Consider the following 14626-nt stretch of genomic DNA (forward strand, 5'->3'; position numbering starts at 1 on the left):
AATAGGGAAAAGGGAACCATAAAGTAACTGAGAGATTCCATCGGTTCAAATAAATCCAAATAGAACCAACCACTGGCCAATGTAAATACACTCTCACCAACCATATATTAAATAGTGTGAGTGAGTGACCTAAGATAGGGCCACAACGAAAGAAGCCATAAGAAGAGATTCTAGATCTAAGCTCTTCCACTTGCTTTTCTGCATAATTCACTCTTCTTTTATAAAGGTAAATTTTCATCAATGCTCTTCTCTTTCACCTTCATATATAAAGACTGGTTTTCTTTTTCATTATTGACACATTCACTAACATGTGATTACTTTTCCTTTTTTAGTGCAATTGTTGAAGATTTCGGGCTGTAAAAACTTGTAAGACAATGGCTTCTGATTATTTTGACAAGACTCAACCATTTGCAATTATATCAACTATGATTTCTTTGATTAAAATATAAGGTATGATGTTTATAGTTCAAAAAGGCTTTTGATTATGATTTATTTGATTGTGTAATTACTTAATTACATAAAAATAAAACACTACAATCATATATAACATCTATTCTCTGTTGCAATCCTATTAAGTTTATGTCTTTCCTGTTCTTTTCGTGATGTTTAAAGAGTTTATAATAGTTTCATTGTTTACCTTCACTATATAAATTTATGTTCTAAGGAAAAACTGAATATTTATAATATGAATGCACGAACTAGTTTCAGTTTCCATCTCACCTCGCAACCTCAGTTTGTGTTGGATACTTCCAGTCTTTAATTCTTAGCTTAAAAAGTTATAACATGTTATTTTCCATAAATTAGGTCTTGTTTTTTTAAGGGATATGGCAATATGGCATCATCTTCCATTCTCTCATTGTTATTATTTGTTTTTTTCTAAAAATATTATATTTTTATTAGTCATAAGTGATAAATGTGGTGATATACAGCTATGACATTGGGTTTCATAAAGTACTTTTATGAATTTTTTAAAGTGTCTTTTTTTTACTTTTCAACTCTATTCTTTTATTTATTTATTGTTGGATTAATAGCTATTTACCTCCCTGCTATATGGGATTTTTATGAAAAACTCCCTTGTAAAAAAAAGTCACATGGATGACCTTATAATTTTGAAAAAGTCACTACTAAAACCTTCCCCATGCCAAGTCATCCAAAATGCTGATGTGTCATTATTTTTTTGTTTTTCCCATTTTCTTTAAATGTCACATGTGTTTATTCATTTTGTGTAAGGACAATTTTACCCTCAACCCTCCACTACAGCTGCGGAGCACCTCTCCACTACTCCACTCAACCCTGCAAGTTTCAAAATTAGAGATGTGCTGCATATTACTCCAACTTCATTCTACAAAAATTAAAACAAGCTTCCTCCAAAATATGTCACCATAGATCCAATCTTCATCTGCATAGAGATCCTTCATAGATTCCAATCTTTATAAGCATAAATCATACCATAAATGTCATCTTCATCACCATTTTCAAGCACAAAAACTTAACTGGAAAATATAATCACTGGTTCACCTTCAAAAACCTGCTTCAGAACTGGTCTACATAATTTTTAATCCATATCATTAGCTCAACCGTAACTTCATCAGGTTCTTCATTACTGATTCCTTTAAAGTAACAAACTCAGAGACGCATCTCAGAAAGAAGGATCTGAACTCTACACTAAAAGTTTCAGGCGAGCTATTCACGAATCAATTTCGAACGAAGGAAAGACGAATCGAACGACGTACCAGAGATATCCCAAATAAATCTTCATCTTCATGAAGAGAGAAGAGCAAAGAAGAATGATTCAAAGCTTTCTACTGAAGTTTAGGGTTCCCAATTTTGTTTGGATTTCATGATTTCTATGTTGGTTATTCGTTTGTGCGTGTTTGAGGAGACCGAGTGATAGCGTTTGAGTTTGAATCCGAGAGAGATGACGTTTTCTTGGTTGTTGTTTGTTTTGTTTGAGTGAGATTCAGAAGAACAGAGAATACAGAGAGTGAATCGATTGAGTCATGAGGAGAAGAGAGGGAGAGAACCGAGTGAGGCCGAGAGAGATAGAACAGAATTGAGGATTTTTTGTGTGTGTGGTAGTGTTCTATTTTGTTGGTTTGGTTACAGAGATATAGAAGCAGAGAGATATGACGTTTGGGAAGAACAAAGGAACAATGTTGTTTTTGAAGCAGAGGGAGGAATTGAAGAAGGTATGAACAGTGAGAGGGTTGAGGGTAAAATTGTCCTTACATAAATGAATAATTACATGTGGCATTTAAAGAAAATAGAAAAAACAGAAAAACAATGACAAATCAGCATTTTGGATGACTTGGCATGGGGAAGGTTTTAATAGTGACTTTTTCAAAATTATAGGGTCATCCATGTGACTTTTTTTTTTTACAGAGGGGTTTTCGTAAAGGCTCCATATGGCAGGGGTAAATAGCTAATAACCCTTTATTGTTTAAATGTGTCTGCCTCCACAACTTCATCTTCTTCAAGTTTCTTATGTTTTTATTTCCTTTCGGTCCCTCCGCGAATTCATCTTCTTCTATTTTCTTCTACTTCTATGGACTTCATCTTCTTCTATTTCTATCCTTTCTGTGCATCTTCTTATAGGTATGCGAACTCCGCCACAAATATAGCTCTCCAATGGTTAATTTTCAAGTTGCAACTGAGATATTGCTGTTTGCGACGTGAAAATTACGCGACTATATTTTATTCATTAGTTAATTTAATTTAATTCTTGTATATAATTAAACTTTACTATGCGAGATGCCTTGATGTGGACCATTAACGACTTTCTAACAAATGGCATGTTGTCTGGTTGAAGTACACATGGCGAAATGGGTCGTCCACATTGTATGGGATACACCAAGGCGTTTATGTTGGATAAAGGGAGGGAAAAGCTCGTGGTTTGACTGTCACCGCAGATTCCAACCAATAAATCACCCATATAGAAGAAACAAGACAAATTTCAAAAAAGAAGAAAGGGTAACAGATTCTCCTCCGCCTCGATTGTCACCATGTGCTATATGGGACCAAGTTTGTGAACTACCAAAATTCACAGATACTGGCAAAGCATTTAGAATTGAAGGATATGGAGTCGAACGCAATTCGACAAAAAGAAGTATATTTTGGGACCCCTCTATTAGAAAGATAGTTTGTTGCGCCATAATTTTAATGTTATGCATATTGAGAAGAATTTTTTTGATAATATGTTTAACACATTGATGGATGTTAAAGACATAACAAAAGATAATGAGAAGGATAGACAAGACGTTTAAATTTGGTGTACTTGAAAAGAGTTGGATTTGAAGCCTCAACCGAATGGAAAATTATTAAAATCGAAGGCTTATTTCAGTCTGACCTCCCAAGAAGCAGAAGCAGTTTGTCGATGGTTAAAAGATTTGAGAATTCCCGTCGGATATTCTTCAATTTTAGCAAGGTGTGTCGATGCTAACACTTGGAAGTTGCATGGTATGAAAAGTCATGATTGCCATGTTTTTATGGAACAATTGCTACCAATTGCGTTCGGTTCTCTACCTAAACATGTGCTTAATCCACTAACTAAAATTAATCAAATTTTAGAGATATTTGTGCGTCATCGTTAAGAGTGGATGACATCATTAAGTTGGACTGAAATATTCCAGTCATTCTCTCTAAGTTGGAACAAGTATTTCCGCCTGTTTTTTTTTACTCCTTGGAACATCTAATTGTGCATCATGCATATGAAGCTTATCTTGGATTACTTGTTCAATATAGATGGATGTATCCATTTGAAAGGTTCATAGGCGATTCAAAGAGATCAGTGAAAAATTATGCTAGAGTCGAAGGATCAATATGTGCACATTACTTGCATCGAGAAACATCACATTTTTGCAATCACTATTTTAACCACTTGATGTTAACTCCAAGAATCATACAAAATCCGGTAAATGTTAATGAAAAAAGTAAATTTACCTTATCAATCTTCGGGCTTCCATGTCGTCCATCTGAAAAGAAGGGTGTGCATTGGTTGACCCAACAAGAAATGCAATCTGCACATGTTCATGTCTTGATCAACTGCGTTAAATAGAAATGCTACATTCTTATTAATTGTCTAAATGTGTTTTAATTGACGATTTTATCATTTGTGTCAATGCATAGTTAGAGGAGACGAAAAGTGAGGAAACCTCACTTCCAGTACATATGTTGTGGAAGGAAGCTCGTGTGGGCAAGAATCGAGTTGTTGATCCCGATGTTCAAAAAGTTTATGATGAATGTGTAAGTATAACACTCTGTCTTTAATTAAATCAAATGTTTATTAATATATAATTGATTTTTTATCTCCACTAATAATTATTGAAATGTAAATGAACTACAGGAGACCATGTCGCAATCGGTATCCACCGGTGAGGACCAGGATAATAGGAGCGTACTTAGTATAATACTAGATGTTCCTGAGTATCCCGGTCGGGTGAGGGGTAAAGGTCATGGTGTGACTCCAACCTCTTTATACAAGCATTCTAGGAGAAGAAATCCTACCAATGAAGAAGTGTTGCAAAAATTGCAAGAATTACAAGCACAAGTCTCTGAATTGCAAAGAGATAAAGAGATGTATATGAGAGAAAAGTGCAATACTTCATCGGTGAAAGAAACTAGTGATAAAGCTAGTATCAACTGTCAAAGAAAATTTCCCGAGGTAATTATAAATTCTTTTTTCTTACAATTGTTCTATTTTATTAATGATAATGACTCTATATTTATTATTGGTTTAGGGCATTTCATCTTGCCAACTATATTTATCGTCACCGAATTATCGCCTAGTTGGCAAGGGAAAAGTGCACAACACTTTGGGAGATTTACTTCACCATAGACCGCTCCCAGATGGACACCTGAAAGTATCAGTTGATGTTGTATGAGATCATGATGCGGTGCTACCGGTACCTGACATGGTCTCAGAGACAACGTTGCTGCGAGATGCAATAGGGTCATTTGTTGCATGGCCCTCGAAGCTCATTATCATTGGTGATGAGGTATGTTGAAAACCATTATGAATCATTTAGTTTTCGAATGTCAATTCTGAACCGTTGCGTTAATTATTTTTTACATTTTAATTTTAGACTGCTCCTACAAAACCCGCAATTAAGGGTAAAGAGATTTTGCAGGAGGACGAGTCTGTTGCATCACTAAAAGAGGTACATTTAAAGTGTTAATATATAATCTGAATCTAAAACTGCATGACTTTATAATTTACCTAAGTTATATGATTTTTAGGTATCTTCTCGGGGGTCACAACAAGTGACGCAGCATGTTTGTAGCGTACCGCCCAAGGAAAAGGGACCTCCGAAGTCCGTGGCAAAAAGAGGTGGTGCTTTTGTGCCTCGATACTTTCAGACGCTCAGAACACTTGTTGATATGTCAGATTTGACGACAGGTAGTATCCGACGATGACCACCCATCCTAACCGGCCGTCACAACCCACTCTCAACAAATCCGACGGTTGAAGGCATCACCACCCTTCTTCTACAGGTTTTTCTCTTCTACAAGTTATACTTTCTGAAATTTTAATTGTTATTTTGCTTGTTTTGCATAATGTTATATTTTTCATGGTAACTACAACTAGTTGATACTATTGTAATTTTAATTGTTATTTTGCTTGTTTTGCATAATGTTATATTTTTCATGGTAACTACAACTAGTTGATACTATTGTATATTGAACATGAAATAGATAAAGGTTAAAAAGGTGTATGACTTTGAATTTGAACAAATTCTAATTTAAGCAGCCATTTGTTTTTATCAAACTGGGTCTGATTCAACGCATACATATTTTGACAAGTTAGAGGTGTAGGAGTAAGTTTGAACCAGTTCTTAGGAAAAAAGTATATATTTTTAAATTTATTTTTCTGTAAAATTGATTATGGGAGGAAGAGGGAATTGCAATTTACAAACCTCGATTTTGGATTATTAATTTATCATAGTGCATCTTGTATATTTGATGCTAAATTATTATTAATTATATATTTGATGCTAAATTATATGTATTTTTGTATGATGAAAGTGATATCAGAGCATCTTGTATATATTCAATTGATATTCTGTTACACACTGGTTTTGGCTGTATGTGATGACCAATTTGATTCACGGTGTAATAGAAAAATGCAGTGGTGGTTGTAATTTCAAATACTACCAAGTTTTCTAATAAATATTATGAGGTCATATTCAGAAGCTATGAGTCAATTCTTTATAAAATTTATGACAAATTATATGTTTGTATTTATCTAGAATTATTTGAGCTAAATCAGCATTAGTTTTTTATGCTATTATTATGTCATAACTGCATTGACGTGTACTTGAAATCAAATCGATCGGTGTTAATAATAGTGCATTATTATGTCATTAGTGACCATTAGTTTTTTATGCTATTAAAAAAACTAATGGATCGTAGTTAAAATGAGTTCCTTATTTCATTTAAATCTTCATTTAGATAATGGATGGTAGTTGAATGAGAGCTAATCGATTAAGTGCTGAGTACAAACATGGAGTGATGGAATTTTTACAGTTTGTTGAAGTAGTGCAAAAAAAAATCTTCCTCCTCCTGAAAGTAATGTTGAAAAAAGCCTTCTTGTGCTTTTTCTCTGTCCATGTGTTCATTGTGCAAATCAAGAACCAGAACTTAGTAAGAAAGAAATCATGAATCATCTAATTTGTGTAGGGATTTGTCAAAGTTATACACAACGGATATCGCACGGTGACGTAGTAGCAAAGTCAAATATGTCCCAAAGAGATAATGTTAGTGTAGAAATGGATGATCGTCTAGAAGATATGATGCGAGATATTGGACAAGATTCGTTTAAGAGGGCACATGCGTATGATACTTTATGCAATGACAAGGATAAACCTTTGTACCCGGGACGCACAAATTTTACACGTTTGTCAGCCGTGTTAAAATTGTTTAATCTGAAGGCAAATAACGGGTGGACTGATAAAAGTTTTACCGAATTGCTTGAATTGTTGACACAAATGCTTCTAGAAGGTAACGTGCTACCAAGTCATTATTACGAGGCGAAGAAAATATTGTGTCTGATGGGTTTGGAGTATGAAAAGATACATGCATTCCCTAATGATTGCATGTTATACAAAAAAGAGTATGTAAACTATAATCATTGTCTGAATTGCAAGGCGTTACGCTACAAAAAGTAAGATGGTGAATCTAGTGATGATGAGGAGGTCAATAAGGGTCCTACCGCGAAAGTGGTATGGTACCTACCAAAAATTTCAAGGTTCAAGAGATTATTCACTAATGCAGATGATGCATAGAATCTTAGATGGCATGCGGAAGAAAGAAAATGTGATGGACAAATTCGCCATGTAGCTGATTCTTTGTAATGGAAGAAAATAGATTCTTTGTTTCCAAATTTTGGCAAAGAGTCGAGAAACCTTAGACTTTCTACTAATGGAATGAATTCGTATGGTAATCTAAATACTAACCATTCTTCTTGGCTTGTTCTTCTAATGATTTACAACCTATCTCTTAGGTTGTGCATGAAGCGTAAATATATTATGTTATCGATGATGATTTCGGGCCCAAAACAACCAGGAAATGACATAGATGTTTATCTAAGTCCACTGATTAATGATTTAAGAGTGTTGTGGGAGGAAGGGGTGGATGTTTTTGATGCTCATTCTTGTGAACAGTTCAATATGCGTGCCATGTTGTTTTGCACCATCAACGATTTTCCAGCATATGGAAATTTGTCTTGGTATAAAGTTAAAGGGCATAAAGCGTGTCCTATATGTGAAAAAGACACATGTTACCATCAGCTTGAAAAAGGAAACAAGACTGTTTATCTTGGGCATCAAAAATTTCTAAATCGTTATCATCCATATCGTAGGTTGCGGAAAGCTTTCAATGGGGAACAAGAGCATGGTGTTGCTCCAAAGCCCTTAACTGGAGAGGAAGTTTATCAACGACAACAAGGCATTACTGTTGTCTTTGGAAAGTACCAAAAGTGATCTATTGTGAAAAATATATGGAAAAAGAGGCCAGTTTTCTTCGATCTTCCATATTGGTCTAGTCTTGAGGTAAGACATTGTGTTGATGTGATGCATGTGGAGAAAAATGTATGTGATAGTGTAATCGGAACACTTCTCAATATTTAAGGCAAGACAAAAGATGGTATTAATGCTCGTCTAAATTTGGGCGTGATGGGTATACGTGAAGAGTTAACTCCACAATATATAGGTAACAAGACGTATTTGCCTCATGCCTTCTACATTTTGTCTGAAAAAGAGAAAACAAGTTTTTGTGAGTGTTTATAAAGTATCAAAGTGCCGCATGGTTACTCATCAAATGTCAAGAGGCTTCTATCGGTTAAAGATCTCAAATTAGTTGGCTTAAAATCTCATGACTGTCATGTCTTAATACAACAACTACTACCAGTGGTTATTCGTGGGATATTGCCTAACAATGTTAGGAAGACTATAACTAGGTTGTGCTTATTTTTCAATTCAATTTGTTGCAAAGCCATTGATCCATTAAAGTTAGATGATTTGGAAAATGAGGCTGCAGTTATCTTGTGCCAATTAGAGATGTATTTGCCTCCTTCTTTTTTTTGACATTATAGTTCACTTGATTGTTCATCTAGTAAGGGAGATTAGATTATGTGGTCCAATTTTTTTACAGTGGATGTATCCAATAGAGCGATACATGAAGATCCTAAAAGGGTATACCAAAAACCCAAACCGTCCGGAAGCATCGATTATTGAGAGGTATATTGCAGAAGAAGCAATTGAGTTTTGTTCTAACTATTTGTCAGAAGTGGATGTTGTAGGGCTTCTCAAGTCTCGTCATAATGGAAGATGTGAGGGTGTGGGTACACAAGGTTTAAAGGTCAAGAGCTTAAGTATTGATGTGGTTGTTCAAGCGCATTTGTATATATTGAATAACACGGATGAAGTTCAACCTTACTTATCTGCTCACAAAAGCATCATAAAGAAAAAGTACCCCTAGATGAATGAAAGAGGGTTGTTAAAAGAGCATAATAAGAGTTTCTCTGAGTGGTTTAAAGAAAAAAATTTATAGTGATGATAGTTCTTCAAAAACAATTAAGTGGTTGTCCTATGAGCCTAAATGTAACATAATATCTTGGAGTGGATATGATATTAGTAAAAATTTCTTTTATACAAAGTCAAAGGATGACCGTAGTACCACGCAAAATAATGGGGTTATGATTGTGGCCGAGTCCATGCACTTCTCTAGTGCTAAAGATAAAAACTCGGTTGTGGCATATACACCCTACTTTGGGGTGATTGAAGAGATTTAGGAAGTTGATTATGTTGTGTTTAAAGTTCATGTATTTAAATACAAATGGATTGATATCAATAGTGGTGTAAGAATCGATGAATTTGGAGTTACACTGGTTGCTCTTAGCAAGTTAGCTTATACGGACAAACCTTTCATTATGGCATCTCAAGCAAAACAACTGTTTTATGTCACATATCCTTCTAATAAAAGGTGGTCAGTTGTTATATAAGGAAATGTGCATGATAGTGATGAAAATCAAGATGTAAATCTTGATATTTCCAAAACTCCTCCTTTCTCAACAAATGTGCCTATCTTCATTTAAGAAAATGTAGAGGATGATGTGCATGTTGTTCGCATAGATCATGAAGAATGGATATGGGAGAATTAGTAAGGTGTTTTTTATAGGTTAATTCGACATTACTTTGATTTCTAATTATTTTTATTTTGTGCTTAATTTTATGTCTAATTGCTTTTATTTTGTGCTTAATTTGATTTCTAAATATTTTTATTTTGTTTAAACAGATACATGGCTGATTCAACCGACAACCCCTCTTCATCTAGTAAACTTAGAAGAGTTAGAGGTCCAACTTTGATGACACAAATTGACAAAGTTCATCAAACGGGTGAAAAGATAAAGGTTGAGTTTGACCCAAGAACCTATGAATGTACTGGTGTTGGTAAGAATGCTGCAAATTTTAGGAGTTATATAGCATCTCTTGCTCGACAGAGATGTTCTATTTTGAAAGATGAGTGGAAAGACATGGATAATGGGATAAAAGACATTATATGGCTTGATTTTCAGGTATTTTAAATTCAACATGTTATTATATTTTATAATCATATATATACTAACAACATATTCCCTATACTGTATGTGTAGGCTCATTTCACTATTCCAGAATGTTGTGATAAATACAAGGATGGTAAAATCTAGGATCCGTTGAAGAAGGAATGGATTAAATATGAAGGAGAGCGATGGAGAGGTTTTAAGACACAACTCAGAGACGAATATGTTAATAATCCTAAAAAAGATCTCGCTCCTGCACATGTCAGGTATAATTATATTAAAGAAGAAGTATGGGAAGAGTTTCTGAAGTCTCGAGATACCCCCGCATTTAAGGTTAGTAGGAGTTATATTTGAGTTTTTTTCAATAACATTTTATTATGCTTAGTGATTACTTTTTTAGTTTATAATTAATAGGAAAAAAATCAAAAGGGTGAGGAAAATGTGGCTAGGAATGTATACCCACACATATTATCTCGTGGAGGATATCACTTGCTTGTGGAGACAATTAAAAATGAAAGGATATCATTGAGAGATGATTCTACATTAGATGATAATGATAGTCCATCTCCACCGTCACACCATGAGTTATGGAAGAAAGCACGACAAAAGAAAGGGGGAGAATACACATTAAAATCTACACAAGTTATTGCTGAGAAAATTGTAAGTAAAACTTGGAAATTACTTCAAGTATCATTATATTTGTGAATGATAAAAACTATTGAAATTAGTTGTGGTTTTTGAATTTTGTAGGATTCTCTAGTTGAAGAAGTTGAAAAAGGTGTCTTTGTTCCAGATGGACGTAACGATATCTTAACAGCAGCCATTGGAACATCTGAGCATGGCGGTCGTGTTCGTGGTGTTGGAAAAAATGGAAGTAGTCGAAGGAAGCGGAAAAAGAAGTTGTCCAGCTGCTAATTAAGGAAGCACAAAAGACGTGGAAGTTGACGATGTTCAGAGATTGTTACTCATGGTTCTGAAAATGACTGACGGACACTTGGAAAAGGAATTAAGTCATTGTTGATTTGTCGCTAATTTTTATATGTCAGTGTTAGGAGTAAATTATTGGTAAATTCATGTGTTAATATAAGTGATTTCTTCTCTAAACCAATGCAAAAATGTGATGAATCCATAGGTTTTTATTAAGAATTGAACTGAATAAGTTTAGTTCGTGCGTAAAGCAAATCGAATCACTTGTGGGTGTTATTGTTGCAGGTTTTGAGCTGAATAAGAACTTAAGAAGAACATGAGGAGGAAAGAAAGCTGGAAGTCTCAAAGGCTGAAGAAAAAGATGGAAAGTACAAAGGGCGCGCCGCGAGAGTTCCTAGGCGCGCCGCGAAAATACTTCTGTTTGAGGGGCGCGCCGCGCCAGCCCGTTGCCGCGCCGCGGCCTCGGCGTTAAAAGCCCAAAAGTTCTGTTTTAAAGCCCTAGTTTTCCAAGTGGTGAGAGACTTTGGTGGGAGCGAAATTAGGAGAGCTATCTGATTCTGAAGCTGAGAACAACAATTGAAGGTGGATTCTTTACCAATCGAAGACATTCTATTGATGAAGATGAATTCCTCCATTGATTCTTGTATGTTCTTCATGTCTATGGAGAGCTAAATCCCTCTTGTTGAGTCTAAGGTAGTAGTTAACCTATGAATATACATTACCATTGATTAATTCCTGTGAACAATTGTTTGAATTTATTATCAATAAGAAACCTTGCTTTTAATTTACATCATTGTTGAATCTTTGATCGAAAGAAAGGATTTAACTTTTGCCCTAGGTTACTATATTGATTCAATTGCAATTTGCAGAGATGGAATTGTAATTGGGTTTTCATAATTATCGTTCTTAATTACTATTATCGTTATTGTGATTTGGAGAGATCGAATCTCATACCGGTAAAAGTTATCTAATTTGATTTGCAGACATGGAATCTTATTTGAGGATAAGTGAAGATAATGATTCAAAGGATTGTTCTATTGAGAATTAATTGATAATTGTATAGGGTTAGGTTGATGAACCCTAGAGACTCAACATCTTTCTTTAATTGTTAACACAAAGTCCTTTACTTGCTTTTATTTTATTATTTGCTTTTGATATTATTATTAGTATAAAACAAACCAAACCAAATTTCTTAACTCAAAATAAACAACTATAGAACGGCAGTGATATTAACCAATCCCTGTGGATACGATATATTACCGAAAATATTTACCCACAAATACTTTCAACAAATTGGCGCCGTTGCCGGGGATTGGTGTCAATATTGCATGCATTGCAATAGTTCTTATTTTGAGTTTTAATTTTTATTTTCTCTATTTGGTTGTTTCACGTGTTTGCTAGTTTTGCAGAAGATTGTGTATGCGCAGCAAAGTTTCTAGCGATCAACTTCTTTTTGATCCCGAGATCGAAAGGACCGCTAGGAGGTTAAATAGCAAAGCACGAAAAAGAGCGAACATAGCAAAAGCAAGAGACAACGCAACCGCGACATCGTCACAACAACTTGAAACCATTGACGAGTCGCAAGAAGGATTCTTCTTTCACGAACTATTCACGGAGGAAGAACCGGAAGTTTTTATACAACCTACTGTTGGCAACATGGCTGCTAATGGTCCATGTGCTAATAGTCCAAGACTCAATCCTCAGTTCGCGAGAACTGCCGCCAACGGGCGACCGACAGAACTGAAGACCGGTATCATACAATTGATTTGTGCAAGTCCTTTCGCCGGATTGGACCATGAAGACCCGTACACGCATCTTACTCGATTCTATGAGTTAGCGGGTACTACGGGTGTCGCTCAAGCTGATGAGGAAGCATTATTTAAGAGGTTGTTCCCACACTCTTTGCTATCTAAGGCAAAGGATTGGTATCTGGATCAACCCGAGGTAGTGATGACAAATTGGAACACATTGGAAGAAAAATTTCTGGAAAGGTTTTACTCTCAAAACCGATTCTTCGAAGCAAAAACAGCAATAGCAGTATTTTCTCAAGGTAGTAATGAATCTTTGAATGAAGCATGGGAAAGGTATAAAGCTATGTTGAGAAAGTGCAAAGGACACGGTTTTTCAGACGTTGACCAAATCCATATGTTCCGTAACGGTCTCACAGCTACAAACAAGACACTTCTGGACGCCACAGCTGGTGGTTCTCTCATGTCCAAAACACCTGAAGAAGCTACTCAGATAATAGAGCGAATGGCTCTAAATGATCGTCAAGGCAATCATGATCGAACGGTAAGAGATAAGAAACCCGGAATGTTAGAGTTGAACAACAGTGATGCTCTACTTGCTCAGAACAAATTGCTAACTTCACAAGTGGAACTTTTGACACAACAAATGTCTAAATTACCACAACAGATCAAGGAGCTGAACTGGGTATCTAATTCATATCAAGTTGCTAAGTGCGAATTGTGCAAGGGAGATCATCAAACAGGATTCTGTCCACCAGTGCAAGAAGAAGAAGTGAATTACATGAACAATAATCAAGGACAAAGGCAGAATCAATATCAGAACCAGCCATACCAACAAGGTTATCCACCAAGATATAACAATCAAGGGTACCAACAAAGGCCACCGAATCAAGGGTATCAACAACAAGCATTTCAACCATACACTCAACCACCGCAACAACAGCAAGGAGGACAATCCAAGTTAGAGGAGACAGTGAATCAGTTCATTCAAACATCAGTAATAAATCAGAAGAATCAAGAAGCGGCTATAAAGAGTTTAGAAACTCAAGTGGGCCAACTTGCTAAGCAGATTGCAACTAATCAATCAAATGCAACTTTCTCGGCCAACACTCAAGAGAACCCAAGAGAACATTGCAAAGCAGTGGTAACAAGGTCTGGACAAAAAGGTGGCAAGGATGAAACGAAAACTAATGAGGTTGAAGACGATAAAGAAAAAGAAGATGAAAAACATGATGGAGAAGATGAAGAATATGAAATTATTAGAAAGGGGGATGAAGAGGAAGATTTGAGTAGAGAAGTCAAGAAGGAGAAATTAAAAAGAAGGAGTGCTAAAGATAAGATGGCGAACAACACGATTCCGAGTCAACATTTGCCATATCCTCATGCCCCTTCAAAGAAAGACAACGCTAGACAATATGCCAGGTTTATGGAAATTTTTAAGCAGCTACAAATTAATATTCCATTCTCTGAAGCTATTGCCCAAATGCCAAAATATGCGAAATTCATGAAAGATATCTTGACAAAGAAGAAAAGACCGGAAGAAGAAGAGGTTGTTATACTTGATGCACAATGTAGTGCTATCATATCGCGTCTTCCTCAAAAGGCGAGAGATCCTGGAAGAGTCACTTTACCGGTTACAATAGGGAATCAAAATATTGGGAATGGATTGATTGATCTCGGATCCAGCATAAATTTAATTCCTTTATCAATAGTAAAGCGGCTGGGAAATATTGAGATGAAAGCAACAAGAATGACTCTGCAACTAGCTGACAAGTCTACCACTCTCCCATATGGAATTGCACAAGACATGTTAGTGAAAGTTGACAAATTTTTGTTTCCGGTAGATTTTGTGGTAATCGATATGGAAGAAGATAAAGTCTCACCTATCATTCTTGGA

At 35.5% G+C, this 14626-nt stretch overlaps 1 protein-coding gene across 4 annotated transcripts; it reads left to right on the forward strand.

Moving 5' to 3' along the window:
• The first annotated feature begins 1 nt into the window (after nucleotide 1).
• On the forward strand, nucleotides 2-11774 carry LOC131642057 (uncharacterized). 4 transcript variants are annotated; one of them, XR_009295729.1, is made up of 12 exons: nucleotides 2-226; nucleotides 333-450; nucleotides 2810-3910; nucleotides 4126-4242; nucleotides 4343-4660; nucleotides 4737-4994; nucleotides 5082-5156; nucleotides 5236-5490; nucleotides 9790-10069; nucleotides 10148-10387; nucleotides 10455-10714; nucleotides 10805-11774. XR_009295729.1 is itself a non-coding variant. In XM_058912345.1 (3 exons), exons 1-3 carry the CDS (start codon nucleotides 9637-9639, stop codon nucleotides 10199-10201), a joined length of 357 nt encoding a protein of 118 aa, XP_058768328.1. In that variant the 5' UTR covers nucleotides 5500-9636; the 3' UTR covers nucleotides 10202-10387. The 4 variants fall into 4 exon arrangements, 1 of the variants encoding a protein (XP_058768328.1); XR_009295727.1 differs by lacking the exon at nucleotides 2810-3910 and having other exon boundaries at nucleotides 11-226; nucleotides 10805-11770; XR_009295728.1 differs by lacking the exon at nucleotides 2810-3910 and having other exon boundaries at nucleotides 11-226; nucleotides 10469-10714; nucleotides 10805-11770.
• The last annotated feature ends 2852 nt before the right edge of the window (nucleotides 11775-14626 follow it).

The sequence above is a fragment of the Vicia villosa genome, unplaced genomic scaffold (assembly GCF_029867415.1).
Source record: "Vicia villosa cultivar HV-30 ecotype Madison, WI unplaced genomic scaffold, Vvil1.0 ctg.004427F_1_1, whole genome shotgun sequence".
NCBI classification, from domain to species: domain Eukaryota; kingdom Viridiplantae; phylum Streptophyta; class Magnoliopsida; order Fabales; family Fabaceae; genus Vicia; species Vicia villosa.

Bases quoted from the DNA above. Each gene is read 5' to 3' on its own strand.
- LOC131642057 (XM_058912345.1), top strand. From the start codon at position 9,637: ATGGATATGGGAGAATTAGTAAG. The intron at 9,660-9,789 runs GTGTTTTTTATA...TTGTTTAAACAG, and splicing joins GATATGGGAGAATTAGTAAG to ATACATGGCTGATTCAACCG. The intron at 10,070-10,147 runs GTATTTTAAATT...CTGTATGTGTAG, and splicing joins TTATATGGCTTGATTTTCAG to GCTCATTTCACTATTCCAGA.